We start from the raw sequence: 18,697 nt of genomic DNA on the forward strand, positions 1-18,697 counted from the left end.
AGTCCATCAGGGACTTTTCTTAAAGGATCTTGAGTGCCCATGGAGCTTTTTGAAATTTCAAAGGTTCCTCCCATCACCCCCAACCAGTCACAGCAGATGGCTCCTCCCTGATCCAGAGGTTTCTTCCTGTTAAAAGGGAGTTTTTCGTTGCCACTGTCTTGCTCATAGGCGGTCACCTGATTGTTGGCGTTGTCTCTGCATTTTTGTTACAATTTTTTTTTTAACAATAAAAAGCATATTGAGCCAACTGTTGTTGTGATTTGGCGGTATTTAAATACAATTGTATAGAAATGAGAAAAAAATTGATGGCATCTCATCAGACCAACAGTTCACAGATGACTAAACATCCATCTCGGTGTGACGGATGTGATGAGCAAGACGTTTGGCCCATAGTGACAAAATAAAATGAACACCATGTTGTGTTCAATAAGACTTAAAATGAGACTGAACTTCAGTTAAATGTTTAATGAGGTCAAAAATAACATGTGCCAAGTGTCCCATTTTCTCACTTATATAATTAGATAGAATTTGTATATATTATATAGGTCTATACAATTTACTATATAATTAGTCCTCTTTCTGAAACCAGAGGTGTCGCCTCCTGCTGGCCAGTAGAATGTATGCAAGCTGTTAGTTTGTGGTGCAACTTTATAGAAATGCAATTCAACCGGTTTATGGTTTTTTAGAAGTCAAATTTACACAAACTTTGAAACAAGCTCAGGTGTTAAACATATGGTGATGCACTAAGTTGACACAAAAGTTGTTTAAATGAATGAAATCTCAGAAACTCCAAGAAAACTAACAAAGCCCACATTAACATGAAACCTTGCCCTCCCCTAATCCGGTTTTATTTTGGTTTCAGTTTGAACCACTAGGAGATCTGTCGGCTTTGAGTAGTACATATATCGTTTTCTTACATATTTGTTTGAAACAGCTGAACCGATGCAGCTTCAGGATATGAGACAATGCGTGTGTGGTGCATTGAGGCTTCCACGTGGTGCCGGGACTTAACAACAAACCTAAAACAAAATATAACTCTAATAAACTAAGCAGTGGAGTTTTAAGATCTCTCTTTAATTTAGAAAAGCAAAGCAGATGTTCTTTTTTTTCATAAAGTTTTCTTTGACTTTACAAAATTAATATAAATTCACACGAAACTAGAAATTAAAATAAGACAACAGACGCTTGTTTGTGAACAATTATTTATAATTTAGAAATTCATCCATAAAGGATATTCTCCTGTTTGTAGTGTGTTTCAGTAGAAACAGCTCAGCAACATCTGGAGGCTTCTTTGAATACACATTGAGGAAACAGACAAAACCCGGTGTTGTATTTGGTTTATTTCACTGATTTCATCTCCTGCTTTATGAACCACAGTCAGCAAAGCAGTCTGAAGTCACAGACACAAACCTGATTGTTTCACTTTTCCTTTCCTACTAAAGACTTTTTGTCCAGCTCTAAAATCTTAAAACTCAAAGCAGGATACTCAGAGATGAATGTGAGTGTGAGCTGAGGGCTTGGACCAGCTCAGTGAGCGTGTGAGGGTGGAGACTGACGTGGTGACCGGACTGCATGTTGTGTGGTATGTTTGGTGTTTCCAGTTCACTTTCAGTCTACAAATCCACTCCGTCTGTGGGGGAAAAGTAGAGCTCGGGAGGCGCGATGCAGATGGGAGGTGTGGCAGGAAAAGAGAGGGGGGAGCAGCCTTTGAATGCTAAAGCTCCCCCACCCACCCCCCAAGGCCAAGGCGAACAAAGAAGAATTAAAAACATAGAAAAATACAAGAAAAGAACGAAAAAAAAAAAGATTAAAAAGGCAAAGCTGCCTCAGAGGAGAGGCACGACGATGGTGATAATGCACAAAAAAAAAAAAAAAGCTTTAGGAAAGAGCACCACATTGACGTCAGTTTTCATGATCTCTTGCTTGTGACTGACCTCACCTGCCTATCATGCTGCAGGGGGAGGAGGGGGCTAACGGGGGCTCGTGAAATACCTGAGCGAAATCTAGGGGGCTGACTAAAACCTGATGCAGCGAGCAACAACAGGTGAGTCGGCGCTCTCTAAGCATGCGGCGCACTTTCGCTCCGTTACACATAATCAATCCAAAGAAGTCTGCAATAAAAGCAAAATAAGAGCTGAAATGAAACCCTGCAGCGGGGGTTCATCAAAAAAAAAAAAAAGGATCTGAATGAAGACAAAGCTGCGCCTGATTGGTTTAAATTAACAAGAAGCTTTACTTCTATTTGTATTTTCCAGAAGCCATAAAAATGAAAGCAGCTTTTTGAGGGCTTGTTTGACCCTCAGGTAAATCATAAAAACCGCCATCTTTACTGTGACAGCAGGTAAAGATGGCACAGCCATACGATGAAGTCTAAAGGAAACTCGCTGTCGTGAATGGAAATGTGTGCGTTTGTATTGCTGTACTGTGGCAGCCGAACACCCCCTCCAAATGGAAGTGTGTTTTTCTGTGGGAAACAGGAAGAGCTTGAGGCTGGATCGATCACGAGCAGTCTTATTGCTTTGCAGAGGCAGGTAGGTAGCTGCCGCGGTCTCCAGGTAGGACCAGGTACTTGGCTAGCTCTCCTCTCACTGTGCTAGATACAAGGGCATGCGTCATCCTAGTAACAAAGCAGGTTTAGCTAAAACAAACAAAACAAAAAGCACACCCCTCCGAGCCACAGCGAAGGGGACTGCATGGAAATGATGATTTTGTTTGGCACGCTGGGGCGAAGGAAGCGAGGAGGAGAACTGCAGAATGGGAGCAGGTGTCTTTTTGGGCAAGTCCAAGGCTATGAGAGCCCGCTGTGGGCAGGGCACATCTGTGCTATAATTCCTTCTAACACTCACAAAAACAAACTCGTCACGTCTGCCGGCTTGACGTTTTCAGGGAACAGTAATCACAATCCACCTTTCCGGGGTCCGCCCTTCCAAGCCCTTCCAAGCGTCTTGGCGGCAGGTGCTGCGAAGTCACGAAACTCCGCATCCTCGGCCAGTTTACGCACACGCACCGGGGTTCGGTGGCGTGGCGAGTTCATGTTTCCTGCACCGGTTAATGTGTTTGAACAGTGTGTGCGTGCTGTCCTCTCTCGCCACATCTGGATTGGGTCAGAGTTTGTTCAGGTAGTGATGCTCGCTGTGTGGCGAGGAGAGGCCCCCGGTGATCGACAGGTACCATTTTCTTTTCTTTTTTAAAATAGAACCTCTCTTCTTCTGTAGATGCTATTTAAATATACACACTCAGCACAGCCAAGTCTACAATCATTAGCTTCATAATAAGAATATGAATAAACAATGATAATATAATATATATAGAGAGTCGTCTGTAGCATGAGTTTTCGTCAGCAGCCATCACTAGAACATTCAGGGTGGTAATTGCATATGTACATGAAAAACAAAAAAGAACGTCATTTACATCCCGGTGCTTGAGGCTCAGGGTCACAATTCATGTGTGATGATGGGGAGGAGAGGTGATGGATGCTGGTGTGTTATCTGAGCCTCTTCTCTGCCGAGTAGATGGACATGTAGTAGTCGTTGCTGCCTACCGCCAAGTGAGGCTGCAGGGAGACGGAGAGAAAAGACAGGGGAGGTTACTTGGTAACTTCTTTTAACCAGAAGTTGGTAACCAACCTAGAGAGTCAGTGTTGTCCAGTTTCGGACATTAGCATTCATTCGCCGTCATGTTTCTGACTAACTGCGAGCCCAATATTCACCTCCCACCGCTCCAGAGAAGAATACCTGACTCTGTGTACACCAGCTAACTTTGCCCGAGTGCTCTTTGATGTGGAGGTTTGTCACTAAAGGAGGTAACAACTGTGACTGGAGGCAAATTTAATGAGCTCCGAGTAAGAAAACCAAAGAAATGAGCTAAACAAATGAAATTTCTCTTTGGGTTCAATGTGACAAGGAACATCTTTCACAATTTGCATAATTGTTTGATATAAAATTGATGAGTGCAGTTTTAAAGTGAAGACTGAATTGCAGATTAAATGCTGTGGCTAAGTACCTCTAAAGGAAAGCTCACTCGAACATTTCCACTTTGGGATGCATTGTTTTTTAAATTTCACTAAATTAGAGATATTCAGTTTTTTAATAACATTTATGTGTCAGGTATAGGTGTTAGCTTAACACAACAACAAAGACGATACAGATACACAGTTGAGCTCTAGTTTTACCCAGTGAGGATGGAAGGCTAAACAGCTGATGGCACCAATCCTTTGTCCCATGAAACCGTCATAGTACTTAATGTTGCTGATCACGTCGCCGTTTGCATTGTAGACCGCTATGAACTGGTTCATCGATCCACTGGAAGGTCGACAGTGAAACACAGAAGAGTCACACACGTGCATTTAGGTATTTACTTGAGGAAAAAGCATCTGATTCTCTGGGTTTGACCCAACGTCAAGCAAACCAACTCACCAGGCGAACAGGTTGGCCTGTGGGTGGATGTCTAGAGCCGTTAAGCCTTTCACCGTCTGTAGCACATTGATGGACTCCGGCATCCGTGGCTCAAAGAACCGCACATCTCCATTAACACTGACGGGATAACCAGAGTCAGCACAGGCAAGAAAACATTCAAGTTAGTGTCTGTGAGTCTGAGCAGGTGAAAGAGGATACCTGACGCTGATGATGTGCCCGTCTGTCTCCTTCTGTAGATGAGCTTTTACCACCCAGGCTCCGTGCTCCCTGTAGGTCATCACACGACTGCGGAGACACAACAAGCGTCAGTTAACTACGCTACAAGTGACATCAAGTCAAAACAAACCATTTAAAAAATATGTCTTTTGGTACATTAAGTGGTATTTTCACCACCAACAGGAGAGCCTCTAGTGTCTGATCATCCATGGGTGCAGTGAGGCCGAAAATATCTGCTACTCACTGTGTTTTGATTGACTGACTCACTGCTTTGGGCTAACTGGGTGTGAAAAAGCCCTGAAGAATTAAATGATTGCAGCAGAAGCGAGAATAAAAACACGTGTCTATCACACGAAGGAGCTTTTCTTGAAGCCTCATCCAGCAACACTTTAAACGCCGTTACAGTCGTTAAATTTCTTTCTTTCCTTAATTAAAAGCAAATCAAGTAATGTGACTAAACGATCTGGCTGTACAGTAAAGCTGGGTGCACATTCAGTAGAAAGGCTCTGATCTGACCGCTGATTTAACTGGGTGGTGACTTTCTTCTTGGGTAACCAGTGTGGTATTAAAAAAAACAAAACAAAACTGAAGATAAATCCTGCTGCTCTACATGTAACGAGGATGACACACCACTGGGTGGCAGAGTGGCATCAAGGTGGGGAGAAAAAACAGTCTTTCTGATTTTATTTTGTATGACCATCTTCTTGGGGCTGAGCGGCGCTCGAATTACCGGATAAGTAAAGAAACACTTTACAGTCGGAGCACAGATGTGCCAGAACGAGCGCCTGATCTGTCTAAGGCCGAATTTTAAGGACTCTTTTCTCCAAGCACTGAAAAAAGAAGCTTCTCTATACAAAATTTTCCTAAGACCGAGTCCAACCATCAGCTCTGGGCTGATCAACATGGGGAGGCAACAGTTGCTGAAAGATGTAACTCCCAGCCTGAAGGGGAACTATTAAATTAGCTTCATTTAAAGATTTATGGGCCACTTCATGTTTTAACTGCCTTGTTTTCCCCCTCAGGGCCTGAAATTAAAATAATGTTTAACCAAGCTGGGGGCACGGGGTCCATTAAAGGATGAGGCAACCCAAAAGGGAGATTTATGGCACACTACATACAATAAATATAGATTAGAGAAGTGAATAATGCACGAGTCTGGAGTAGGAGAAACTGCCATGTGTGTTCTTCAGTGAAATTAAATAACGTTGAGACAGTAAAATAAAACCGTACTGAGAAATCATAAATTTGAAAGTGATTTAATGGGATTAGAAAGTGATGATGGGAGGCTACCATTCATTGGGGCCCATCCTCCGATCGAAGACCCGCACAGACCCGTCACCCAGACCGGCAACGATCAGCGAACGCTGGGAGTCGCAGGAGAGGCTGGTCACACAGCTGTCCGCTCCTGTTGGGATGTCCTGGCGCACGAACACATGCACACAAGAACACACACATCTCCTCTTGTTAAGGTCTGTAAAGGTAACGCTCATTTCACATTAAACCTCCTTTAAAATCATCAATCATGTGCTCTGTTGGCTCATTTGAAGCTGGGCGCAGCATCAATATGCAGCCATAGGCGAGACTGGGGCCATTTGTACTTGTATTAAGTCCATCCATCATGACAATGATTAGCACACCGAGGTCCATTAGATGTGTAAAAACAAGGAGAAAAGAAAGAAACCACACTAATGGTACCGGCTCTGCCTCACACTTCCATTACTTTGCCCAAACAAACAGCAGCAGCAGCAGCAGAGAGCTCCGTGAACACATTAAGTTTTAATGTGAAACGCCTCAAAAACAGGGTTGTTTTCATGTTTTAGCACCAAGAAAGTAATCCGAGTTGTTCCTGATGAATATTACAGCTTAAATCTAAAATTCCACCAAAATGCTTCCACACAGCGGCCTCGTTTGGGAAAAGTTGAAAGCTAGACTCAAAATCCTGCTAAAGGATCATTTTGTATTGTCAACGAATCGTGAAAGGACCAAAGTGTGATTTTTGGATACACAGAAGATCTGATGTAAAGTGTTGACGTTTAGATCACAACAACTGCGCTCTGTAGAGGTCGCCACAGCGAATCATCTGCTTCCATCTCACCCTGTCCCTCTGCATGTCCTCCTTCACTACATCCCTGAACCTCCTCTGCTGTCTCCCTCTTTTCCTTTGATGTTTAGATTTATGACAAATGGCAATAAAAGTCTCGTTAAGATTGAAATTCTACTTAGAAACATGAAACCTGCAAGTCTCATATTTTCTGAAACTACTTTCCAGAGACATGAAGGAATAAACTAAATCAGATGAAGGTCACGACAATGATTTAGGAACTAGAAGGAGGGCAGAGAGTCACACTTGACTGACACAGACCAACAGATGCTCCATTTGCCCTCAGCTCTTTTACCTGATTTTATAAAACTAATGAAGAGAAACACAAAGCAGTGAGGTGTGCCGAGTACCTGGACCTTCATTTCTCTGTCAGTGTCCCAGATCCTGACGACTCGGACGTCTCCAGACGTCATGAGGAACCCCGTCTCCTGCTCCCAGTCCACGACCATACCTGCTCCTACAAACACAGGACGACACAGCGACACTTACAACAAGCACAAATGGGACTGTGCGCTCGATACGAAGCACACACCAGGATTATTTATTGTTTTCAAAACAACAGAAGGTGGCTTTTAATCACAATTACACGAACAGCATAAGAATAATTTGCACACAATCTGCGAGCTGCAGTTTGAATTTGATGTTTTTTTAAAATTTCATTTAAAAAGGGACCTTTACAAACACCTATAAACACAGCTGCTAAACACACAGAACATGTGCTGATCCCAGTAATACACAGCCCACGCAATCTGTCGGAGGTTTCAGGAGGCTCACGCTGACACATGTACCAAGTCAAATGAAAGATTAGTGCGGCAGGCTCCTGCACCAGTGCGTCACTAATAAATACAACAGAAAGGAACAATCAAAGAATGAGCAAAAACCCTGCTGTCTGCAGAGTGTAAAGGTGCAGAAGAAATGTTTTTGCAGTAAAACTCGGACCATTAAAACCAAGTCATTCCCGAGTGTACAAAGGCGCACTTCATGCAGACTGAAGCATTGTTTAGCATTTTGCATCCTCCCTGTCAGGACGACCACTGGGAGATGCAAACACTGACCCTGGAACTGCGCCTGTCAGCAGATTCCGGCTTTGATGAGTCAAATGGCACTCGAGCGAAAAAGTGAGGAAGGAAGAAGCTGAAGACAGCAGGACTCTTCGTGTGCTGGTAGTCACAGCAGGAATCAAGTGAACAGTGCAGCACAAGCTGTGCTGGCTCAGGAACGTCTGCGGAGGGAAGCTAACTGCAGCCGACAGCACGCTCCACGATGAGCGGCTAGGGTGTGACCGTTTCAGCGAGCTTCCTCCACACGGCCACGGGTCAACTGGTCAATTATGGTCTCTAGTTTTGACACTATTAATTTGAACAGTTCAACAAGCTGAACAGCAAATAAATGCCTCCTCCTTTTCTTTACTGCTGTTAGTCAGTTTAAATCCTTTAACCCAAGTTTGAATGGGAGTGTGAGGATGAATGGGGCGACGGACTGGTGACATGACCAGAGTGTACCCACTGTTTTGCTCTATGACAGCTGGGATAAGCTCCAGCGACTGAACTGAATCAGCGATTAAGAAAACAGATGTACGGGACATAACGCGAATTTGTGCTAACACTCTAAAATTGTTTTTAGGAAAAACAGGAGGGCTCTCATGGAGGAAAATGATTTTCTGAAACTTTCCAGCAGGCTTAGTAAATATGAACCCCCATAAAATACGTTCACCAGCCATTTTACACCAGTTAAACTGCTCATTAACATAAATCTCTAACCAGCCAATCACAAGGTAGCAGCTCAGCGCACTTAGACACGTAGGCATGGTGAAGATTATCTACTAAAATTCAAATGAACCATTAGAGCGGAAAAGAAAGGTGATTTAAATGATTTTGAATGTCATTGAATGGTTGCTGGTGCCAGCTGGGCTGAGTATTTCAGAAACTGCTGATGTGCTGGGATTTTCCATTAAAACCATCTCCAGGGTTCACAGAATGGCCAGAAAGAGGGAAGACACCCAGTGAGTGCTCGTTCTCTGGGTGAAAACACCTTGTTGATTCCAGACAGCTTGAAGCTGACAGGAAGTCTACAGTAACCATGTGCTGACCACGTCCATCGCTTTATGACTGTTAATAGCTTCCACAGTCACCAATAGAGGCAGCATGGTGGCACAGTGGTTAGCACTGTTGCCTCACAGCATTAAGGTCCACCATCAGGGCGGGTTCTTCCTGTGTAGAGTTTGCATGTTCTCCCCATCTTTGCGTGGGTTCTCTCCAGGTACTCAAGCTTCCTCCCACAGTCCAAAGACATGCAGTTAGTGGGGATAGGTTAACTGGAAACTCTAAATTGCCCAGAGGTGTGAATGTGAGAGCAAATGGTCGTCTGCGTCTATGTGTTAGCCCTGCGACAGACTGGCGACCTGTCCAGGGTGGACCCTGCCTCTCGCCCTAAGACAGCTGGGATAGGCTCCAGCCCCCCCGCGACCCTGGAAAGGATTAGCAGCAGAGAGTGGATGGCCTGTATTTATATAGCGCTTTACTAGTCCCTAAGGACCCCAAAGCGCTTTACATATCCAGTCATCCACCCATTCACACACACATTCACACACTGGTGATGGCAAGCTACATTGTAGCCACAGCCACCCTGGGGCGCACTGACAGAGGCGAGGCTGCCGGACACTGGCACCACCGGGCGGATGGATGGAGTCACCAATAGAGCAACTTCATGATGTGGTGTAACAGGAGAGCAGGATGTGCGGCTGACGACTCTGGAGCAAGTGCATGATGCTGTCGTGTTAACACGAGCCAAAGTCTCTAAAGAAAAGGCAAAAGAGGGTCCAACGTGGTAGAGTGAGACATACCTAATAAAGTGGCTGATGAGTGTAGTTACAAGCCAACTTTGTGTGTATAGTCAGGGTTCAGCACCCCTCCAGGTCTAAGCTGACCCCCCTGCTGGTCCTATGCACCAGATATCTTTATTTGGCTAACGATCCCTCGGCTGCTCCCATTCGCTGCTCTTCACACTGCAGTCTGGCCTGCCTTTGAGTAAAGCAGCAACACTAATATTTGCCGCTGGCAAGCAAAATGAATCCAGAACAACCACTAAAATATCTGCGTTCATAAAACAACAAACAAACAAAAGCCAATACTTTCAAAGGTGCTCGTTTAGCCATAATTCAAATGTAACAGCAAAGCCACTTAAATGCTACAAACTGTTTACTGTCAAGAATAAAACAGATAAATAATTAAGCAAATGCCTACTGAGACAAGTGCAGAATATTCATAATTTACTGAAATGATCCACTGAAGGCAGGAGTGTAATTTCAGCTTTATCGCTGCACACAGTAATTCTGCCTCTCTCTCTTTCTGTCGCAGGAAACCCGGACCAGTAATAACCTTTTTTTTTTGTGTTGGAGAAAATGAGCAGGAGCTCGATCGGCTGACCGTACAGTGAAAACAGAGAAGTTGCAGCTTCTGGCTTTAAACTATGAGTTAACATGCTTGATAGTGGCGGCACAGTTTTAAAGGGCAAAGCTAGCGGCATGCTTTAATAGCAAATGGTAGACAGATGAAAGTCACATGATTCTGAGAGCATTAACCTGAACAGACCTCTGACATCAATCGTCTGGACGACAGACTGGAAGCAAATCTTTTCTATCAAGCGGCTCAGGATTAACACACGTAACAGGTTTTATGCATATTACATGTGCAAGACCTTCAAACTCTGTGCGAACTACTAAATTTATGTCTGGTCAGCTAACCTGCAGTGACCAGCATTTTAATGGAGCTTTAACCACACGTGCTGCTCGTCTGCATTTTTCGGAGGCTTTTCTGCCTTCAGTGAAAGCCAAAATGACAGGAAATGATGGGCGAGACAGACCGGAAATGAGGGGTTACAAAGGTCACGGGGCAAATTAAAGCAAGGAAGGTTATTCTATTAAACCACAATGAGGGTGCACACAAACTACTTGATTCTCTGTACATATACAGTACGTGTCACTGCACCTTGTCTGTGTTGTGTTAAAAGCTAAAGCCTGTGTGTTTTCCATTTTAATTGACGTAATTTTCAAAGTACATAATGCATCTTTTTTTCATTTTAGTAAACAGAATAAATCCTCTTAGCTCACTTTGATAACCTTGGCGCAGATGGAGAAATGCATTTCCAACAAGCCAGAGTGCAGACGCTCTAACGGAGGGTTGAATGGTGGAGGAGAAGAAATAATGGGGCAGGTAGCAAAACACACATTAAAAACACACTCCATCTCTCCCCCTTTCTTGCAGGAGTGCTTTCACCACAGACGTTACAGAAACAGCCTCCTTTTCTATCCTCTTGAAACTCAACACGCCAAGCTTCATTTCCTCCTGTTCCTCCTCCTTTCTCTCTGAGTCACTTCCTCCTCCTGTTTTTACACAATCAATAGCCATCTCCAGCTCACCCACCTGTGTCAGCACCTTGCTTCATACATTCATCTAATTTTTTTTAACACTGCTTATTTTTATTCTCATTTGCTTCCTTTGCAAAACGAAGTGTAGATGAAAAGAGAAGAAGCTATTTTCTTTGCTCTTCCTAAACCTTGTTGAAGAGTGAACACGTTAATTATTAGACATCTCCCCCGGCTGATCTCGAATCATTCACGCGTCTCATTTATCAGTCGTGACTGAGCTTCCGCTGCTGTGTCACAATACCGCTCGGCTTCTCTTACACTGTCAGGAAAACCCAAGCCCCGTGCGGCGGCTTCAAATCAAAGCGTGACGTCACCCGGCCCGCTCGGGCGTCACGCCGCCGGTGTGCCTTGGCACATGTTGGGGAATAGCATGCAGGGGAAACCGCTTCACAAGACTGTGCGGGCTTCTCACGCTGTGAAAAGGAGGAGGCGGCATTCCCTTTGAGGCTGACAGACTGGTAATGAGGAAATCTGGGTTACAATGAGTGGAGGGGAGAAGGGAAGATTCCCCAGTGCACTGAAGTGTGTGCAGGAGGAAACGCACATCAGCAAACTTTCCCAAAGATTTACATACAGCACATCAACGCCTTTCTCTGTGTGCTCTCACAATAAGAAATTCTTTGGGCCAGTGGTTCTCAAAGTCAGGGGAAAACTGGAGTCAAATAAAATGACGCACAGACCTGCTTTTCCTGCAAAGCATTAAAGGACTGCCGGGCAGAACTAAAGCATATAGTGATTCGAAAACAAACGTCATTACAAATTAAACAGATGACGAGCAAAATATTAGCTGCTTTCACCCTTTATTAGTTTCATCATTTGTTTCGGTAATGACACAAAATGAAGTTGGTAATGTTTGGCAAACGTTGCTTTTGGGAATGTCAAACTCAGGCTGCACTCCTGGCAAGTCAGCTGATTGCAGTGTTTACCACATTACCTCTGGTACTGCTCACAGGGAATAAGCTATTCGACTTCCTTCAGCCTGCCTATAGCTGCTGTGAATCTGCCAGCTGTGTCACAGCACACCTCCACCCCAGTGCCACCTTTTTACACTGCGTCTAACTTGATCAGTGTCCTACCTGTTGGCACCGAAGCCTGTTCTGTTTTGTACAAAGGTCTTGCTCCTGCTCTCCCTGCTTTACGCTTTTAGGTGCATTCACGTGGAAGGCAGAGTCCCTGACCAGAGTCACAGCCCCAAATCAGAAATATTCCATACAGATGCTGACTGAAGTCTGATAATACGGCTGAGTTTGAAATTGTATTTCTTGTCTCAGGGATTTGAAACACGATGCTCCTTGAACACAGCCTTTGTGACTTTCTTCTGAAGATTTCCTTTCTTAACTCTTTCTATGTGAAACAAAAGTCACAATTTCTATGCATCATGCGCTAATGACTTAACTCTTTTTAGTTAACTTCCTGGGCAAAGTGACAAAGCGCAAACTTCCCAGATGTTCCACTGACTTGATGACTAAAAGAAGCCGATTAAAAGAAATATGGCTGACTTGTTGCTTCTGTTACATTCTAGAAAATATTCTAGAAAAGAAAGAGGATCAGAAGAGATAAAGGAACACTTTTTGAATTAAAATCAATGCCCAAAATAGCAGTGAAGCAGTGTGCAGCCCCCATTCACCCCTGCTGGAGCTGATGCTTCAGTCCTAATTAAGATATATTAAGCTTGAGACGCTCGAAGAACATTTAGCTGTACGCCGGCTTGCAGTCTCGTTTGTCTCTCCATCTCTCTGCCTCTCTATCCAGGTGCTCCTCTCGCTAACTTCTCGCTTCCACTATCTTTCCCGCGTTAGCTCTTCCCTTCTGTCCCACTTCAAGCGGCTAAATTCTCCCTGACAGCTGTCAAAAAACTTCACTTTGAGTTCAGAGGGTCACAGATCTGAAACCTTAAACCAAACCTTTCAGTTCTGTCTCTTGCAGACAACACTCAGCTGCTCAAAACGGGATATCATCCTGCCTTAGAGGGAACCTTTGTGGGCCTGAGCGGGTCTTAGTTACCCACACAGAAATCAATGTGGACATGCAGAATTGAGTTGTGAGAAGGAAGGAGCTGGCAAAAGGAGTGTGGGCAATGTTTCCTCAGCTGGAAATCTGACCACGTTACAGAGGTGGAGGCATAGATAGCTTCCAGGTACAATCTCTCTTTAAATCTGGTATTTCGCCCTCTCTGCTTGAGTCCTCCCCAGTCAAAAACGGCACTGATATTGTTAGCAGATGGCCTTCCCCTTGCTGAATCATTAACTGGGCAAAAAAAAGCTAGTTTAACACCAGTAACAGCCAGCAGGCTTGTGGTGGATCATCACTGCTCCGGCACCAGTTTGCCAAGAAAATCCCCAATTTGTGATATTTATCTATTCCTTTGCATAAATATCTTTGATTCACTCCCATCTTTCCTCTCCGGAGAAGACGCCTTCCTCTGACTTCTTATTCTGCACCATTATCTCCAGTGACGGCCTAACTATCCCACACACTGCAGCTTATTAAAACTGGCGCTGAGGCCTTCCTGCTTCTTCTCTCCCTCAGCGTTTTTCAATCTCCTCACTTTATCCTGTTTGCTTTGAAAAGGTCTTCCAGGATTCTGGTAATAAACCTCCAAGATTACTGGGAACTTACCCAGCACGCGCGTGCCTCTGATAGACAATGATGTCACGATACGGGAGCGTTCTGACGGGCAGGGAGACTTCCCCACTTTGGCATTTGGTTAACCTTTGAAAGAGCTCGGACCTGCTTGGCTGACACAGACCTCCTGAAATGAGCTCTAAGCGGCCGACATTATCACCTGTTGATCTGATTATTGGGGAGAGGAGACTAGCACAAAGTTCTCACGCCATTTTAAATAACTTAAGGAAATGGGTTCTGATCCAGGATTGCTGCTGGAGGTCTCACAGGCAGGAATATCTTCCTGATTCACCTCCCAGTGGCTGCTTTTCTAAACTCCGGCACCCAATCAGCTGTAGAAGATGATCGAGGCGTCAGATCCTGAATATAAACACTGGCTTTACATCTAAAAAATAATAATTTATATATTTTAGGAATTTTATATCAAACGTTATACATTTTTAGAATCCTGTAGTGACAATAATCTCTTTAGCTTTTTATTATGTAGTTTTTAAAAATGTGTTCACCTACAAAACAGTGAAAATCTGTGATGTGCGTTTATGTAAAAGCTGCAGACAAAAACCCTGCAGCCTTTTGTATCACTGCAACTTCACACAAGGTTCTGGAGGCCTGATGTTAACAAGGTCCCAGGCAGCAAGGCTGAATGTAAAGCAGGACACAAAGCGTGTCTCCATTTAACCAAAGAAGCGAAGTCAGCCCTACTTCTGCTCATGCACAAGAAAAGGGACAAAGAGAAAGATGATTAAAGAGGAGAAAAAAAGAAACAAACCTAATGGCATTAAAAGGAATAAAAATAAAACAAAGGACAAAGCTGTGTTGTAACATATTGCAATTATATGTATCAGAACTTAATTAGATCGGCTCTTAGTCTAATCTGCAGAGCTGTGACGTTTGTTCGCTTCAGTCCATCTAACCCCAGAACAAACACTGATTAGAAATTTCTGGTTTGCTCTCTCTGTGCTTCCTTTCAGCCTTAAATAAACACGAGCATGACCTTATTTTCAAGTCATCTCCAACTTTTCTTTCCTTATTTTCTCTCCATCTATCCTGTCTTCCAATCTTCTCCTCTGCCATCCGCCTACTTATCCACCCCTTTTAACCGCTGTCTGACCTTCCCTCTTAAGAATTCTCCCATTTTTACCTAGAAACCTTATCCCTCTTGTTTTCTGCACAAAGCTCTACCTCCAGCGACAGCCTCTGCATACTAATGCAGCTGCAGCAGCTGCAGGAATAACTTCTCAGAGCCAGTTGCCAGCCGCAGTCCTGTAATTCCACTGTTTCCTCTGAAGTTTAACAGGCTGAACCCTCCAGTGAGACAGACATAGTCCCAATTAAACACCGACACCCATGGGACCAGATTCAATTTGTGTGTGTGCACGTTTTTTTTAAATAAATGAAAGAAGCTGTTTGAGGTGACGATGAAGAGTGACTGGAGACTATGCAGCTATGTGAAAGTATTATTTTACATGCCGAGTTAATCAAATACCCATTTGCAAATGTGCCTGCAACTGAGTGTTCGGTACAAGGATCCCATAATTTAAAAGCTGAATAACTAGCCAAGTCAAAGCGGTGTGCGTGTGGCTGAAGTTATGATGCATGGGTTTAAGGATGATCTTTTTTGCAGTTCCTCACAATCTAAAGAAGCCAAACAATATTTCCACAGAGATTACTTTTTGGGGTTACAGTTTCAATATAATCAGATCACAGCTAATGTGTCTCCTGCAGTGTGTATACACTTTGAGGATGTTTGCATATATCCCAGCAAACCATTCCAGTGTATTTAGAGAGTTATGTTACTAAAAATGAAGCTTACTGCTAACAAAGAACCAACATGTCTAAAGCTAATCAGCCATTTTTCACTGATTTTTGCCTTGGTCATGGAGATTTAGTTCAATTTAGCATAATACCATTTAGACATGACGTTCATATGGTCACACGCCATTTACATGTCCTGCAGCTTTTTAAACTTTCATGACTGGTTAGTTTTAAAGATTAGGGCGGTTAGTTAGCCAGCTAAATATAGCTGCAAGAATCTCCCAGTGTTTACTTACAAAGTGGGTTCTGATTGTTTGAGCAGTGGCTGATTTTTAACTGCTCATTTAACATCTGCATAATTATCTGTTTAGGTAACACTGGCTTATTTACACTGATATTGCTTGACATGCACTGCCTCTGAAAACCAGAATCTTTTATTGCAAAAGACTCAAGTGCAGACAGCTGCTACAATCTGACATTCATTAAACTGTCGCTGGCTAGAGGAACAGAAATCTGCTTTCTCACTTTTGTCTGAAATTAAGGAAAACTAAGTTTGTAAATAACAACCTGATTAGAGTTAAAGGTTAAAGGAGGTAGGAATTAAGAGCTTTTGATATCAACTTTAAAAAGTTTGTGCTGGCCTTCTGAAGAGGACATGTCTGTGCTAGTGGAAGTTTTTTCATCATGGAGCGTGCTCTGAACTTGGGTTGACTGTCAGGGATGGAGTAATGAAACATCACCAGACAGGTGAATGAATGAAGCGTGCTGGTAGTGGTCAGGGGAATAAAGGAAATTTCTAAATGAAAGACACACCCTTGGCTGTTTAGTGCAGCACGTGCTTTAGTAGTGAGGGAGAATAGAAGGGAAATGCAACACTCACCTCCTTGCTTACTCCTGTCAAGATAGATGGAGACCCTTCTGGCCAGACCTGCGAGCAGGGGGAAGAGGAGCGTATGGAGGAAGGAAGGGAAGATGGAGAAGGGGGGGGGGGAGCAGGAACGTAACAAAGCAAGCGACAAATTAGCAAGAACCCCTGTGCATGCTAACCCAAACATCCACACACACCTAACAGAGCTGTAATACCCATGAAGTGACGGTGGGTACTCCTCGCCACTTCATGGGTATTACTCTACATGCACTTGAAGAGCAGAGGAATGAACAAGGCTGCTGCTTCCCAGCGTGGTAACTCCCAAATGACAAACAGCGGCACGTCAACACCAAAGAGCGGAAGGAGATTTGAGCCGAGCTGCCACCTCTGCATTACAAACTGCGTCCCCAGCATCCGAACCTGCAGGACGCAGAATCTAAGATCCCTTCACCCACAGCGTTAAAAAGCAGGCAGGGTGGAGCTGAGTGTGCATCAGTTTGTGGCTGGTCAATAACAAAAACAACACCTGGAAATAATCAAGGTGCACAAATATGTATGGTTTCTTATGGAGACTTGTTGCTTCGGTCTTGCTGCCTTGTTCAGCCTCTCTCTCTCGGGGGGGGGGGGACGACCACAAAACAATATCAAAGACCCAGCAAAATAACAAAAAGCCACACAGTCCACAGAGATGGATCATTGATGAAAAACAGCACAGGAGCGTGTTATTGGACGATGGGAGGGGGGGCGGGTTGAGTGAGGACAGGTCCTGCTGGTACTCTTGTGTGAGTGTGTTTGTCTGGCAGCATCTCCTTGAGAAATGCTCAGTCTTGTTGCAACTGCCTACAGAGGTAGAGCAGGATTTTGGCAGCGAGAAGACAGACTTGTGTAATAATTCATTGGGTTTTACATTATTAATGCAGCTGAGGCAACGCTAAAAATCTTAAAAATTCTAAACACAGCGTTATTGTACTCAATCTGAAAGACGTTCCAAGCAATGGTAATAACTCAGAACTGAATACTGGGCCAGGAGGTGGTGGGTGTGAATGCACCAGGGAAAGCAGAGTCTGCGTGAGATTGCCGAGGTTTCTGAGATCTACTGCCAAGTTCATTTTTATTTTTTTACATTTTGGAGCACAACAAGCCAAAGCTGGATTCTTCAGTAAAACTTTTTCAAGCGAGGTCTCATCTGAGTGGCTGCTTATATTAAAACTGATGCCTTCACTAGGTTCTGCATACAGACTGCAAAACAGTGGACTGTCACCGATGACACATCCAGGATAACAAGCACACCATTAAATGTTAAAGTTTAAGAGAAAACATGGCTGTGGCTCGCTGTCGGACAGTCCTCCGCGGAGGGAGAGCTTCTCAGGGCGGTTTGTGTCGTGAGAGTCAGGCAGAGACCGCTGTTAGTTAAGTGTGTCTCCTCCCTGCAGGGGCCCGCAGAGACATGGTGACTCGGTAATGACGGAAACACGTATGTGCACACGGCATGAGGTCCACACCTCTGCACAGATATGCAGTCAGGCACTGAATCAGCCAGTCACTCAATCTGACAGCTCTGCTCTGGCTGCTGCCAATTAGCCAAACACGGTGCCGCATCTCATATGGGACACGCAGTTATTAAAAAAACAAAAAAAAACTTCTGCGCTCGTGCTAAAGTGCACCATTTTCATACGGATGGATGAGCGCTACGTAGGTAATCGCTGCGTTTATCACACAGGTTATGCTCAGAAACAGTCATTCTTACAGCTGTCACAGTTGCTCCCAAAAACATCCCAGTAGTATCGGCTGAGAAACGCTCGTGGCAGAAATTTAAAGCAGGGGAGAGAGTTAAGGAGAGCGTGCGCAACCTGACACAACACACCGGTGGGTGGAAGTGTCTGACAGGTGTGTACAGTGGGTGCCTGCATCGCATTTGTGAATATCTCCGCCTCGGGAGTTGTGTGTAAGTGTGTCAACACGAAGGTAAACATGGCAGCGGATCCACCAACGTCCACAGTCCCAGTTTTATAACGATCACTAAAGCAATGTGAACAATCTCACAGGGGAAGAATGAGAAATACCTACCTTCTGCATTTCGTGATTGATTATGTGCAGACTTGGAATGTAGGGCCCGCAGTAGGTTAAACAGCCCCCGCTGTTTCAGGTGTGACAGGTATATATGACAGATGTTGAACGTGTGAGAAGGTGAGGGAGGTGAAGCTGACAGCGGATTTTAAATTAGACCTACATTCGTGGACTTAAACCGGCCGCCACCGGCAGCAGAAACAACCCGAATGCAAAAGTATGGA

The 18,697-nt window shown here is 44.2% G+C and overlaps 1 protein-coding gene across 5 annotated transcripts in view; it reads right to left on the reverse strand.

Moving 5' to 3' along the window:
- Positions 1-1,321: 1,321 nt before the first annotated feature.
- Positions 1,322-18,697, reverse strand: part of rptor (regulatory associated protein of MTOR, complex 1) — a 204,499-nt gene continuing 187,123 nt past the window's right edge. For 4 of the 5 annotated variants that reach the window (XM_082537586.1, XM_082537589.1, XM_082537587.1 and 1 more), the window contains 7 exons: positions 16,419-16,466; positions 7,083-7,189; positions 5,922-6,049; positions 4,614-4,700; positions 4,416-4,532; positions 4,172-4,301; positions 1,322-3,553 (listed from right to left, as the gene is read on the reverse strand). In XM_082537586.1, coding sequence (XP_082393712.1) covers positions 3,485-3,553; positions 4,172-4,301; positions 4,416-4,532; positions 4,614-4,700; positions 5,922-6,049; positions 7,083-7,189; positions 16,419-16,466 — 686 coding nt within the window. In that variant the 3' untranslated portion in view covers positions 1,322-3,484. The remainder of the gene's footprint in view (positions 3,554-4,171; positions 4,302-4,415; positions 4,533-4,613; positions 4,701-5,921; positions 6,050-7,082; positions 7,190-16,418; positions 16,467-18,697) is intronic. The other variant, XM_082537588.1, reaches the window with a different exon arrangement.

This window comes from Aulonocara stuartgranti (genome assembly GCF_965226115.1).
Source record: "Aulonocara stuartgranti genome assembly, chromosome: 6".
Classification (NCBI taxonomy): Eukaryota; Metazoa; Chordata; class Actinopteri; order Cichliformes; family Cichlidae; genus Aulonocara; species Aulonocara stuartgranti.